The 14394-nt window shown below is 38.7% G+C and overlaps 1 protein-coding gene across 4 annotated transcripts in view; it reads right to left on the reverse strand.

The window, feature by feature from the left end:
- Nucleotides 1-2453: 2453 nt before the first annotated feature.
- Nucleotides 2454-14394, reverse strand: part of LOC107685907 (protein CLEC16A-like) — a 64907-nt gene continuing 52966 nt past the window's right edge. For all 4 annotated transcript variants that reach the window (XM_016482645.1, XM_016482644.1, XM_016482643.1 and 1 more), the window contains 2 exons: nt 8721-8861; nt 2454-4429 (listed from right to left, as the gene is read on the reverse strand). In XM_016482645.1, the coding sequence (XP_016338131.1) occupies nt 3984-4429; nt 8721-8861 (587 nt within the window). In that variant the 3' untranslated portion in view covers nt 2454-3983. The remainder of the gene's footprint in view (nt 4430-8720; nt 8862-14394) is intronic.

The raw sequence follows: 14394 nt of genomic DNA on the forward strand, positions 1-14394 counted from the left end.
AATAATAATAAACAAACATTTTCTTTGGCTTAATTGATTTCTGAATTAAAAGGCATTAAGTAGCTATCTTTACACACTACACCAAAATGTACTCATTGACTAGATGTTGCGCTGGAAACTCGTTACCCACGATCAAACTTTTTAAAATCTATTTATGGTTATGATGCTGAAGCCCCCTGGGAGTGTTTTTTGTCAAGTGACAATGTTTCGGACCACAAAGCTATATTCCAGGAAGGCAAGTGATATGACTACCCACATAATGGTTACTATGACAACACTCATCTCTTGCCATCCCACATCAAGGTAGAAGGTCCCCATGGCCTCCACTGAGAATATGTGGGCAGGACTTCCAATTCACTGATTCACAAAGATAAACGTTTTTCACACTAACAGAACACAAAGACCACCTTTCTGGGTTTTTCACATGTAAGGTCCTTATGAGGGGCTTACGGCCCCATAGGGTCTCCGTGGAGGTACTGCAGGGGGTCCAATAACACGTTTTTGACCTGATTTTGGTGTAAAAAAAAAAAAGCGTGCATTAAACAAAATACAACATTAAAGGGATAGTTCACCCAAAAATGAAAATGTTATGTTTATCTGCTTACCCCCAGGGCATCCAAGATGTAGGTGACTTTGTTTCTTCAGTAGGACACAAATTATGATTTTTAAGTCCAGCCATTGCAGTCTATCAGTCGTAATAAACATAACATTTTCATTTTTGGGTGAACTATCCCTTTAAGTCAACTTGAACCAAATTTAAATGTTTAATTTTTTCATGCAATATTAAAATTTAGTAGTTAAAATTAAAATATACAAGTATACAACTCTACCCATCAATAAGGATAATTTTAATGGCTTTGCAATGTATCGCCTGCAACAATCTCACCATCTCATCTATTTACAGTGAAATACAAGGTGCTGTATTGTGGCAGGTCATATGTGGCTCTTCTCAAGTAAATGTCATGTAATTCACACAAGCTAGTAAGTCTGAGTTCTTTAGAAATATCACCCCTGTAATGCAGCTTTCAGCAGAAGGCATGAGACACTATCAGCATGGGCTCCTGGAACGAGACCTCTAGAGAACACGCCAATGAGACTCTCATGAGACCATCTGCGCACAGCTTTCAATCAGCTTCATATCAACCTGTTTCTCAGACCAGAGGAACCATACTGAAGATAAAGGACGTGTCTGTTCATTTAACAGATGCTTTTTTTTCCAAACAGACATATTTGAGACGGCCATCACAGCCTAAATTTTCACAGAAATGCTTATTGATATTGAATTGAAAGCAGTTTATGACCTATTACTGCATGACATTTATTTTCAGTCGAGGAGGATCTGCTGATAAGCAGAAGTGGGACGTAGATGGTTGCTTTTTGTTCGTTATTGTAAATTTCCTTGCTTAAAAACCTGTTCAAATGAAGGAATTGTAGGAAGTGAGGCTGGGGGTCAATTTAATGTTAAGTCTCTGGGAAAACACAGAGCAAATAAATAAACAGAAATTGCATTTTTCTCAGTATCGCACAGATCCATCACTGGTTTCTGGACAAGCAAAAAAAAAAAGAATTCCCTTCCATATGGGAGTGTTTAACATACAATTGCATGGAAAATCGACTGAGAGAAATAACTTCCGAATAAGCAGTCCACTTTGCACAGTAAGAAAGAAAATCACCTCAAATTTAATTTTTATATTTGCAGTTTCCCCTCCCACAGGAATGTGGCTTTGTCATCACAGTATTAAAATACACATTAGTTACAAAAATGGTCCTTATATACATATATTGTTTTTTTTTTAACCAATCACAAGCAGAACTGGATTCCAGAGTTCCCCTTAATCATCAAGAGACCCAAACACTGAGAAACCCACCTATTCTAGGAAACGATGACTATCGGGAATTAAATAGGCTTGCTGATATTTCACCAGAACAGAAATTTGCAAATGTATTTTGACAGATTAACTATATATAAACAAACAGTGTGAGAGGAAAGATTTTATGGCAGATTAATGTTTAATCTGCCATAAATGGGGAAGTCGTGGCCTAATGGTTAGAGAGTCGGACTCGTAACCCAAAGGTTGTGGGTTCGAGTCTCGTACCGGCAGGGATTGTAGGTGGAGGAGTGAATGTACAGCGCTCTCTCACCTTCAATACCACGACTGAGGTGAGACCCTTGAGCAAGGCACCGAACCCCCAACTGCTCCCTGGGCGCCGCAGCATAAATGGCTGCCCACTGCTCCGGGTGTGTTCACGGTGTGTGTGTGTGTTCACTGCTGTGTGTGTGCACTTTGGATGGGTTAAATGCAGAGCACTAATTCCAAGTATGGGTCACCATACTTGGCCACATGTCACATCACTTTCACTTTAATGAGACGCTGCTTCATTATAAAACTCATTTAAAAGATGAAAAAAAGGTAAGACGACCAAAATGTACATCAGAATAATTTATTGCAAGACTTTTATAGCTCCAGTAGGTAAATTATTTATAACATTAGTTCAAAACAAATCTTTACACTGTGTACAAACTATGAAGTAAACCCCCCCCCCGGACAATGAATTTAACCTCAAAATACGAATATATGCAGAATTAATCATATTGCTTTAAAGGTAATATTTTACGAACTCCGCCGATAAAGCTTAAAGCGGAGTGCTTTTCTTTGGAAAGAAAAGCGCCGGGTCACGGTTACCACATATTTGCATCTGTGCCACACCGCAAGAGTGTGTGGATCCCTTCTATGTGCTACAGTCTATAAACCGAAAATTAATTTTCCATTTCAGTCCATTAGTGACGGTAGTCCAACTACTTGAATCTGTAAGTGAAATAAATGAGTCTTGAATAACTGTTATTGCACACCAAAGTAAAACGAAACCACAAATACATCACACCCAGCTTTGATTACGTGTGTCCAGCACAAGCTCTTGACCTCTGGAATATTAAGTGTTAAAGAATGTTAAAACACACCTAAAAATATGGGTAAGTTGCCTCAGCTTTAAAAAGCAAAGAGACCACTTTAGTGGTACTTAAAGCAGTAACTACGTGAATGAAAACAGGTATATTCATCCTGTGTGTCGGCAGATTTCAAAATGTTCCAGAAAGAAAACGAATGCGTGCAGGTACGGCAGTGACATAAACGCTTAGGAATGAAACTCGATGACATCAGGTTTGTTCACCTGATGAAAAAACGTGACTGATATAAGTGAGTCAGTGCTTTTTATACAAAAAGGCTTGATGGGAGCAAGAGTTCATGAGTTGAATGATCTTAAATGAAGTGATGAATTAAAACGGGTTACTTTAAGCTCATATCTGTTCCTTACAATCTCCAAAGAATGACACAAAAGGGCATTTTTCAAAACGCTGAAGTGAAAATGAATGTTCAGCCAAAACTAAATATACCTTCAGAAAAGAGCACCGCTGGATAGACCCAGAAGTCTTTGTACATTCCTCAGTGTTAAGACTGATAAAATCAAGCGGGCTTTCCCCACTAACCCACTACAGATTTATACAAACATGCCCTCTCCTCTCCATCTGCTCAGTATCATAAAACCATTCACGCACACACTCTAACATTTGCACACAATCACAAAACAGTCACACATGCAGAGAAACAGCTGGATCACCTCAGCACCAGAGCAGAAAGAATAACGCACGACAGAAAAAAGACTGTGCTTTAAGCAGCACTCGTGACACAATAATGTCATTGTTCTAAGAGTGCCATTTTCCTCTGAAATGCATCATGGTCTTGATGTAAGGAGAAGTACTGGTAACCGCTGTATTGACACAGTCGGCAAATACACAAAGATACAATTGAGGGCCTGAATCACCAAAGCTGAAAGTATGTGCAAACTAGCTTAACTAGCTTGTGCAAAACCAGAATCGGTCATGCTCACATTGAGTAATCAACATTAACATGCGTTTCTTGCTTTTGTAACCTGGTCCTAATTTTTTCAGTACATTTAAGTTTTTAATTTTAGTAGCACTAGACATTTCAGTCTATCGCCGTCTCCTCCTCCAGGTCTGGGTTGTCCTCTTGGTCGGCCGTGACGCCTATAGAGTCTGTCTCGGGCTGAGTCACAGGTTCCTCCCTCTGAATCTGTGTCAAATCCTCAGTTTCCACACTAAGTAATGGCCTAGACTCAGGAGATGGCTCATCTTCCTCTGGAATGATCGGAATATCCTTCCTGTCGTCTTGAGACTGTGAGTCCGTTGCTCCCGTGTCGTCGTCTTCCTTTCGGCCAGCAACCGCCGTCTCTTCTCCGTCTGCAGAGGCGTCATCCTGGACGGAGGACTGGGTGCTAAAGGAGCGCAGGCGAGGCGGGTCAGCGGGGGGCAACAGGGTCAGGGAGTCCACGCTCAGTGTTTCAGCATCATTGTCAGACAGTAGGGAGATGGTGGGTTGCGGTGCAGGGGTGAGGCTAGGCGCCAGGGTGAGTCCTGAAACAGGGAGTGCAGGACCAGTTAGTTTCCCGCACATGCCTCTCCTGACTTGTGGAGAAGGGGGTGGGAATTACACACATGCAGAAAACATCCATTCACTCTGAACATTCAAATCAGACAAAGGAAGAACTGCACCCAGTGTTGAGGAGGAGAATGTCAGCTTTGTTAGGCTGTCTGTAATGCGTGTATGCTTGTGTGTGCTGTGACACAAATGTGTGAGTTTGCTGAGATGTTTGGTATACAGATAAGGATGGATTAATAGATGGCTAGATACAGATAGATAGGTAGACAGATAAGGCAGATAGATAGACTGTTAGATAGACAGACTGTTAGATAGATATATGGAGAGATAGATAAATGGATGGTTGGATGGATTGGTATATTGCTAGATACTTAGGCAGGTAGACATATAGACAGAAAGCTAGATAGACATACAGTGAAAAATGGATAGATAGATAGATAGATAGACAGACAGACAGACAGACAGACAGACAGATAAGGTAGGTAGAATAGATAAAGTAATCATAGACAATGTGAGGGGTGTAAATAACAGAATTCATGCCACAAGTTAAGAATTGCTGATGGGTTAAGCCTAGGAGGAAAGTGAGTCAGACCGGTGTAAAGTCTCTCTGTTAAGAAGCTCTTTGCTAAGAATACAAATATGAATGTAAATGGAGGAACATGAATGGCAGAGAGCCATGGAAGTGAACGGATGAAGACAAAAAAGGGTGAAGCAGAAAAACAGGATACAGTGCTTTCTCATTCTGGGGTGGCATTAATTCACAGAGCCTTTGGATTTCATCAGCTAAGCCACGCTTGCTAACATCATGCACTTTAAAGAGAGGTGTCACAGTTTCTACAATGATGTTTGTATTTATAAATACTGATCACTTCACTATTCACTTTAAATTAATACATTCCAAAGCTTAAATTGGCTAATTTTATTGCTCTTTATTGATTAATTGCAACTTAAGACTCATATAGACATGAAATGAATAAATCAGCTATTCTTGGTTCATCAACTAATCTCAATCATTTCCTGCAGACAGACAGACAGATAAGGTAGGTAGGTAGAATAGATAAAGTAATCATAGACAATGTGAGGGGTGTAAATAACAGAATTCATGCCACAAGTTAAGAATTGCTGATGGGTTAAGCCTAGGAGGAAAGTGAGTCAGACCGGTGTAAAGTCTCTCTGTTAAGAAGCTCTTTGCTAAGAATACAAATATGAATGTAAATGGAGGAACATGAATGGCAGAGAGCCATGGAAGTGAACGGATGAAGACAAAAAAGGGTGAAGCAGAAAAACAGGATACAGTGCTTTCTCATTCTGGGGTGGCATTAATTCACAGAGCCTTTGGATTTCATCAGCTAAGCCACGCTTGCTAACATCATGCACTTTAAAGAGAGGTGTCACAGTTTCTACAATGATGTTTGTATTTATAAATACTGATCACTTCACTATTCACTTTAAATTAATACATTCCAAAGCTTAAATTGGCTAATTTTATTGCTCTTTATTGATTAATTGCAACTTAAGACTCATATAGACATGAAATGAATAAATCAGCTATTCTTGGTTCATCAACTAATCTCAATCATTTCCTGACCGGTTGCATTATATCAGGCTTACCAAGTGTGCGCACACGCACGCACGCATGCAGTGGTGCATGTTTATTATTTTCATGAACTACAAAGAAAACACTTTCTTCAAATTTGGAATTATACGAACTCATGAATTGTGCACTATAGCGTAAATTAGTGTCCAACCACTTTTTCAGCTGCACTGAGTTTTGTTTCCATTCATTTTTCCCATAGGGATTTTAAAAGAGTCTTTGTTTAAGTGTTATAAGCCATGATCCAAACCAATCACACATTACAAACTTTTATTTGAAGCAAAGAACTACAAAGCCATGAAGCACTGCAAATGACAATCTAATTAAAAACTATGCAGAAATATAAGTGAGATTCTCTGATTGGTGGAATTTTCTGGACAGCATTATGGGTAATGTAGTTTTTAACCACAAATTCAACTGTTAAAAAATTATTTTAAAAATAAGTTCAAATAATGCAAACAGATGGCTTCAATAAAAGCATATACAATCGATTCACAACTTGAAACTCAAAGTAGGTCTTTCTTTAAAGGCTTATACGTTTTTACTTCTGGTACCCCACTGTTGCACTCTATAAGACCAGTAATGTGCTTTAAGAAAGTTGGATTTCCTGTTGACTTTAACTCTATGCAGGTCGAATACATGCAACCACTATGTGGCACATGACTGTTATGACAGAGACCGAGGGGAGAAATGGTTGCCTGTCTCACCACAAATCCACACCTTCAAAACAATATGTCATCTGCTACCGCTGCTGTTTCTAAGAAATTCTCTACAATTATGTGCCGCCCCAAGAGGCATTAACTAACAATAAATGTGGCCAGCTCACACTGCTGCACTCAGGTGTTTGTGACAGTGCCCTTATTCAAACAACTTATTCAAAAAGTGACTTCAGAAGACTCTTTGTCCAAAAAAGAGATCAAAGACATTATTAAATGATATGGGCAGTTTCACTTCAGACAACTCCAAAAGGTCACTGTATTTCAAAATAGATCATCATAGTGATTCAGAGAACAGAAGGAAAAGCGATACATAATGAAAGAAATGAAAAAAGCCCATGACTGTATTAGTTAAACGCCCCCGCCACAAAACAGAAATCTGTAGGAGACTTCACAGAGGCCACAAGACTCCACTCCTCTCTTCAGAGAATCAGCCACCAGATTGGTTCCTGGGCTCTTGTGGTGTGAAGACTTTATGAGCTTTCAGGTTTTTCCAAAACCACACCTGACCACCATTGATCTGCTGACAGATGCAGTGTAGGAGGCAGAGATATATAGAGCAGCCATAGGCTATACAGACCTTTAGATGTGAACAAAGTCCCTCAGGGGCTCTTGTTCTACCCAGCAATCAATTCCTAAGAGGCCCTTTGGGGGAATAGTTAGCTAGTAGTCATAAAATAGTCTTCCATTTAAACATCTACTTGACCACAGCTTACCAGGAATTTGGGTCTTGTTAAATGTGACTAAACTGGCTGTCTGGCAAGTGCTCAAATGGATGAAGTCAACATGAAATTTCATGAACACACAACCATGTTTACATGCACTTGAAGAATTAAAAAACGAATTAGATTGTATGAGCTGTGAGGCTTTGAGCTTATAGTAAAAGAAACATGGTCTTAACACACCAAGAATGATAACTATAAAGATAACTACATTAGTGTCCACACCAACAGATGATCTGCTGCTCTAAATGCTTGTGCTCTTTAAAGTTGAGTAAATTCTGATTGCCTGTCAACTTTTTTTTTGTTATTGTTCATCAGCTGCAAAAAAAAAAAAAAAAAAAGATTCCAACGATTTTGTTTCTGTGTCATTACTGTTATAGCTGTGGAGTGGACTTCCCTATTCTCATAGAATTAGAAGGATTATCAAAATGTTATATGTACAGTATAGTTATTGTAATAGTTATCGCCCCTGGTGTGTATGGGTCTTTAATCTTTAATCATAAACTACAGCTACAATACTGCAGCAGCAGTTCATAATCTGCATTTATAGGGTTGCGACAATAAAACTGACACTGTGAAAGTGGGACTGTGATATTGGCAGGATCCAAAATTAACACTCGCCAAGTGCTAAATGAAAACGTGTATAAATTGGCTTAGGAGATTTAATAAAAAGGTGTTGTATGTAAAGCAAACAGTAAAGGATGCACTGGCAATGCCAAAGTCATGGGTTTGATTCTCAGGGAATGCATGAACTGCTAAAATGTATATCTTGAATGCAATGCCAGTTGCTCCAGATAAAAGTATTTTCCAAATGCATAAATGTAAATCACAATGCAATTATTGATAAAACTTCTGATCTTATTCCAGATCTGTGGAAATGCATACTTAGTGGTAAAAACACAGATATAAAAATATAGGGAACAATGACCTGCATTGTTTGTTGAAAATATACAAATGAATATGAAAGAAAAAAAAAAATTCATGGGCAGCAAAAAAACCCCCCATCTCATTAAAAGAAAATGAGTCTTTGACAAGTGTGGCAAACAAATTAATTTTGGACCCTGAATATCACATTGTCTGATCTACTGTGAAAAAAAACATAAATGATTTGCAAAGAATATGTAGCAGCACGTATGAAGTGTTTTGGTATTTCAGTGAAAGCAGTTCATAGTAAAAGAGAGTGGTTAAGTAAAAGTAGAGAAGGGAGTGGCACATGTGAGAGTGTGCGTGTTACCTGTTTGACTCTGTGTGACGGTGTATGCGGATGAGCTGCTGGTTGTGACAGAGTCAGAGGGGCCGGTGGGGCCACAAGAGGTGGGTGAGGTGGAGGCGGCTGATGTGGGGTTGTGCTGGGCAACGTGAGCAACTGCAAAACCTGGAATGCAAACACACAGGCACATGCAAATTGCTTAGACACTGACAGACCTGGTATCACTGAATGTCCTGGCATACTTTCTGTATCAAACTTAATTACTATTGATACAATACCAGCGACACTTGTGACGTTAAGGGGTCAGAGCAAACAAAGCATGTAATTAAAAAGGGAATTTTATTTTGCCAACGCATTTCGGCACACAGGCCTTCTTTAGCCCTGACGAAGGCCTATGTGCTGAAACGCATTGGCAAAATAAAATTCCCTTTTTAATTACATTCTTTGTTTGCTCTGACCCCTTAACGTCACAAGTGTCGCTGGTATTGTATCATTAATAATTTTTCTTCCCACGCACCTTGTTGATTGTGTGAACTTGCACCAGAACAATCATACAACCTATTCAAACTTAATTACTGACAAAAACAAGCTGGAACTGCGGCTTAGCTATTACAAAAAGTGCAGGTCTGAGTCTGGCCATTACCCCTCTCTAATCAATAATGACCCACCTCCACCGTATTAGAAAATAATAATATAATAATAATAAAACACCTTTACTTGCAGATTATTGAAACACTAATTCATCACATTACTATATTTTGGTACAAATAACCTTAATTACCAAATTACTTTAATGTGATCCAATGAGAGGCAATGAACAGACCAGGCTTTTCAAAACACTTGGCATCAAACCAAGAGTTCTGGGAACCACAAGCTCTTTTACCTGAACCAACGACACGTCATCAAAAGGGACTGAGAGAGAGCTATTAGTCATCCATTTCCCTATACAGAGAACTCACTTTTGTGAAATTAAGAACCAACACAATCCTACCCAAATCTGAAAGTGTCGATACATTTTGTAAATACTGAGAGATTTGATGGTATTGCCCACTCTTCTTTGCAGAACTGCTCAAGTTCAGTTAAATTTGATGGTGAGCGTTTGTGGACTGCAGTCTTCAAGTCATTCCACAGATTTTCAGTGGGGTTTAAGTCTGGGCTCTGACTAGGCCATGCAAGGACATTCGCCTTTTTCTCCTTTAGCCACTGTGTGCTCAGTTTTGCTGTGCTTTGGGTCATTGTCATGTTGGAAGGTAAACCTTCTTCTCATTGACAACTTTCTGGCAGAGGGCAGCAGATTTTCCTCAATAATTTGATGGTATTTTGCCCCATCCATTTTTCCTTCTATCCTGACAAGTGCTCCAGTCCCTGCTGCAGAGAAACACCACCAGAACAGGATATTCCCACCTCCATGCTTTACAGTAGGAATGCTGTTATTTGGATGGTGAGCTGTATTGGATTTCTGCCAGACATATTGTTTGGTGTTGAGGCCAAATAATTACATTTTAGTCTCATCTGCCTCAGAATCTTCAAGGTGTGTTTTGGCAAAGCTCAGTCTTGACTGCATGTGGCCTTTCTTGAGGAGTGGCTTTTTTCTTGCAACCCTCCCATTCAAGCCACATTTGTGGAAAATTTGTGATATTTGTGACAACGACCACTCTTTGTCATAAATTCCTGCTTCAGAGTTGCTGTAGGCCTTTTGGTCGCCTCTCTGATCAGTTTCCTCCTGGCTCTTTCATTCAGTTTGGCGCGACGTCCTGATCCAGGGAGGATCTGTGTTTTACCAAATACCTTCCACTTCTTAATAATAGACTTCAGTGTGCTTGTAGGCATTGATAAAGCCTTTTACATTTTTTGTGTCCATCTCCTGACTTGTGCCTGTCCACCCATAGTTGATTGTTTGCATCAGTTGCACTACCAAGGACTGAAATGCTCCAGGAATGCTAAGCTAATCAAAATGACCCCAGCTGATCACAGTTGAAAGTCAAATGAATTTGTGTGCCATTGAGAAGGTGATTAGCTACACCTGACTGAGTTTACAAGTCATTTTTAGGAGGGGGGTGATCCTGGCTGCATCGGAAAGCCTAGGCAACTGACTTGCTGCCTCGCTGCTCTATCAGGCAGACTTTGCAGGCAGTGTTTTTGCACGAAGGCACCTCATGAAACAGGCAGCGTAACGGTTTAATGATCTACAACAAAATAGAACGAGTTTTGGTGTTAACTAAACAAATATTTAATTACCATAATACTGATTTCTCGCTAGAACTAACATCAAAAGTGCAAAAAGTTAGTCAGAAATATACATTTACACACAAACCAAATGCAACTTTCAGACGCAAATCTTTATTTTTTAGCTCAACCATCACAGAATGGAATGCACAGGATATCAAAGGCAGCGAAGGATACATCTATGCTACCTTCAAAAATCAATCAGATGAAGGTATCTCAAGAGACAGGAAGTGAAGCTAACTTTGGATTCGGACGTGCCTTGATGCCTTCCTACCTTGGAATGCGTCCTCCGAAAGCAGCATTTTAGAGCTTTCGGACACAGCACCTTTTTCCAACTCTGTGATTCTGTTTTTTATTTTTAGGGGTTCAAGCACGTAGTGCTGAAACCCTATTGTAATTGTAAGGATTTTTATTATTATTATCCTTCTCTGCTAAAACTGATCGTGTAGACCAAACTGTAAGGCCTAGAGAGCTGAAACTTGGCCAGATGGTAGAGCTCAAGAAGGGGAGAGACTGGCAAAGACTCACCCCAATCGGACCAGAGGGAGCACTACAGCGCAAAAAAACGAAAATTTCATACATTTTTGGCCATAGCTCCGAGCCCGTTTGTCGTAGACTCAAAAATTTTATTCCGTTTTATTTAATCCTTGGGTCAAAACGAACAAAACTGCTTACTGACGGATTTTCTCTATGAAGTCCGATTTTTCCTCAAATTGAGTTAAGTCCAGAACCTACTTTTGCGAACTCCTCATAGGCCGTTTGTCCGATTCGCTCAAAACATGTACCATCTAGAGACAGTAACGACAAAAAGTTATCAAAAGAATTTCAATCGGTGATTCACAAGTGAAACAGGAAGCTAAAACGTTTGAAATAGGTGTAGCCCCTTTTACTAAAATGGCTATAACTCCTGAACGGAATGAGATATCTTCACTAAACTTGGTGTCTACATGTGTATGAGCTCAATCTTTGGTCAAATGAAAAAAGTTGCGGAGCTTGGCCACTTGGTGGTGCTATAAGACGAAGTGTCTTTGTCCAAGGTGTCAGAAGGGTCTACGAGGACATTCGCGTATCTCAAAAAACATGGCCGCCATTAGCCAATGAAGTTTAAGCACCTACTAGACAAGGTTAACGGAGGCTGATCAGAACGAAACTCAGTGAGCATATTCGACTCATGGCCCTAAAGGTCTGTAAGAATTCTGAAAGAAACCAGCCACTAGTTGGCACTAACAAGCTTTATGGCTCTGTAATCATGTGTTGTTTCACACATCCACACAATATGCATATCATTTGATAGATCTCCTCATACTGAGCAACTTTGCCTCAAGAACCATTGCTGTCAACCAAATCATTCATTAAATATTAACAATTATGTTAAAAACCTACTTTTGCGAACTAGTCCTAGGTTTTTCAATTTCAATCAAACCACTGCAGAACAATTCTCTGGACTCTCTAGATCAATAATTATCAAAAAAAAAATTTTTTGTCCTTTGGTTAGCTATAATGGGGTCATTTAGAAAAGGGGCATGGCCAAATATACCCAAAAGTCTATAAAATCTAAACAAAAACTCAAAACTTCACGAAACTTAGTGAGCACATGCGACAGATGATTCTCAACAAGCATGCAAAGTTTCATGGAGATCGGACCATAGGTGGTGCTATAACAGTTAAAAAGGCTTCAAAAACACAATATTTCTATGGTAAATGACCTCAAGTTGCACATACAATTTTCATATATTCACACATACACTAAATTTTCATATCATATGATAGATCTGCTCATTCTGAACAATTTTTGTCTCTAGGACCACTGCTGTCAATCAAATTGTTCTTTAAATATTTGAGATGATTTAATAAACCTACTTTTGCAAACTAGTCCTTGGTTTTTAACTCAAAATATAAAATCAGTGCATTACAATTCTCTGGAGTCTGTAGGTTAATAATTATCAAAGCAATGTTGAACTTTTGCATTTGGACTGTTATAACAGGGCCATTTAATAATATGGTCTTTACCTACTGCACCCAAAGGCCTATAAATTCTAAAAGAAAACTTAAAACTCCACAAAACTAAGTTAACTCATGCATCATATGATTCTAAACAAGCATGCAAACTTGTATGGAGATTGGACAAAAATTGGCACTATAATGGTTATAAAGGATGAAAGCAGTATATCTCTAAGTTAAACTCCATGAAATTGCAATTCTAACCACTAGATGGCAGCAGAGGACCACTAATGGGCTCATTCAACTCACTAATATAGTACTTTTCACAGGTGTTGCTTTTGGATTCATATTTACACATTATGAAATCACTGTTACAACATTTAAGATCACATTTTGTCTCAGTTTACTACTTCATTTACATTGAGAAATCATATTTTGCATTTAAACCACATTATTTCAGTGAGACTTGAAAATTGTGTTATGAAGAGAAGACTTGCAGTAAGCATTTTGTTACCTATCATTTACTTAAAATCTCTATATCTACAACAAAATATGTTTGCGTGTGTGTGTTTGTCTGTGTCTAAGAATGCTTACTGTGTATATTAAGTATTATACTTTAACACTTTCATTTCAGATTGTGTAGGTATGTGTTGCAATATTCTTTATCGTGGATCTGTTGTGATGTCAGCCCAAAATTTTTGCAAGTCCTATTTCCTAACAGCTTAGATTCAATAAATCCCTTAAAGTGCTTGAACTTGCAGCTATATTTTATTTATTTATTTTTTCTGACATGTTGGTGTTATCATATATCTTTCACTAAGTAAACTTAGCTGGATAAAACAAAAACTGTGTCTGTCTTCATTTCAGGCTGCAAAGCAACAAAATGTGGGGTGATTCTTTTCTATACCCACTGTATGTATGTATATGCTTTACTAATAAGCAGTAAAATGCATGCTAGTTAACAGTGAGAATATTATGATATACTACAAGGTTGTGCATATATATATATATATATATATATATATATATATATATATGTAGTACTGCCTTTACAGTAATGAGAGAGAGAGAGACAAGAGTCAGTGGTTGCCCAAGTGTTCTTCTTTGTTGTCTGAGGATGCAGACCGCAGTTGTCACGGCAACTCTACTCTCTCAACTGCTTCCCAGAATTTGGAAAATGCAGCTGGACTGTTCAGTGCAAACTCATTATAACACATTAAAGTAATTTAAATTAAACTTAAATATACATTTAAATAGAAATAGACAAACACAGATACAAAACAAAATATATACAAATAATTTAAAAGTGACATATCATGAAAATCGGACTTTTCCAGGTTTTAAGTGCTATAATCAGGTCCCCGGTGCATCTGCCAACCAAGGAAACGTGAAAAAGATTAACCCAGTAACTTTGTTTTGGAAAGCCTTTTTCTGCAAGCCTCTGAAAAAAGGGCACATCTGATTTCGCTCCCTTGGTGACGTGGCAAAGGGATCTCATTATAATATTACCGCCCCTTAATCTGTAAATTTC

This window comes from Sinocyclocheilus anshuiensis, unplaced genomic scaffold, assembly GCF_001515605.1.
Source record: "Sinocyclocheilus anshuiensis isolate Anshui unplaced genomic scaffold, SAMN03320099.WGS_v1.1 scaffold701, whole genome shotgun sequence".
Classification (NCBI taxonomy): Eukaryota; Metazoa; Chordata; class Actinopteri; order Cypriniformes; family Cyprinidae; genus Sinocyclocheilus; species Sinocyclocheilus anshuiensis.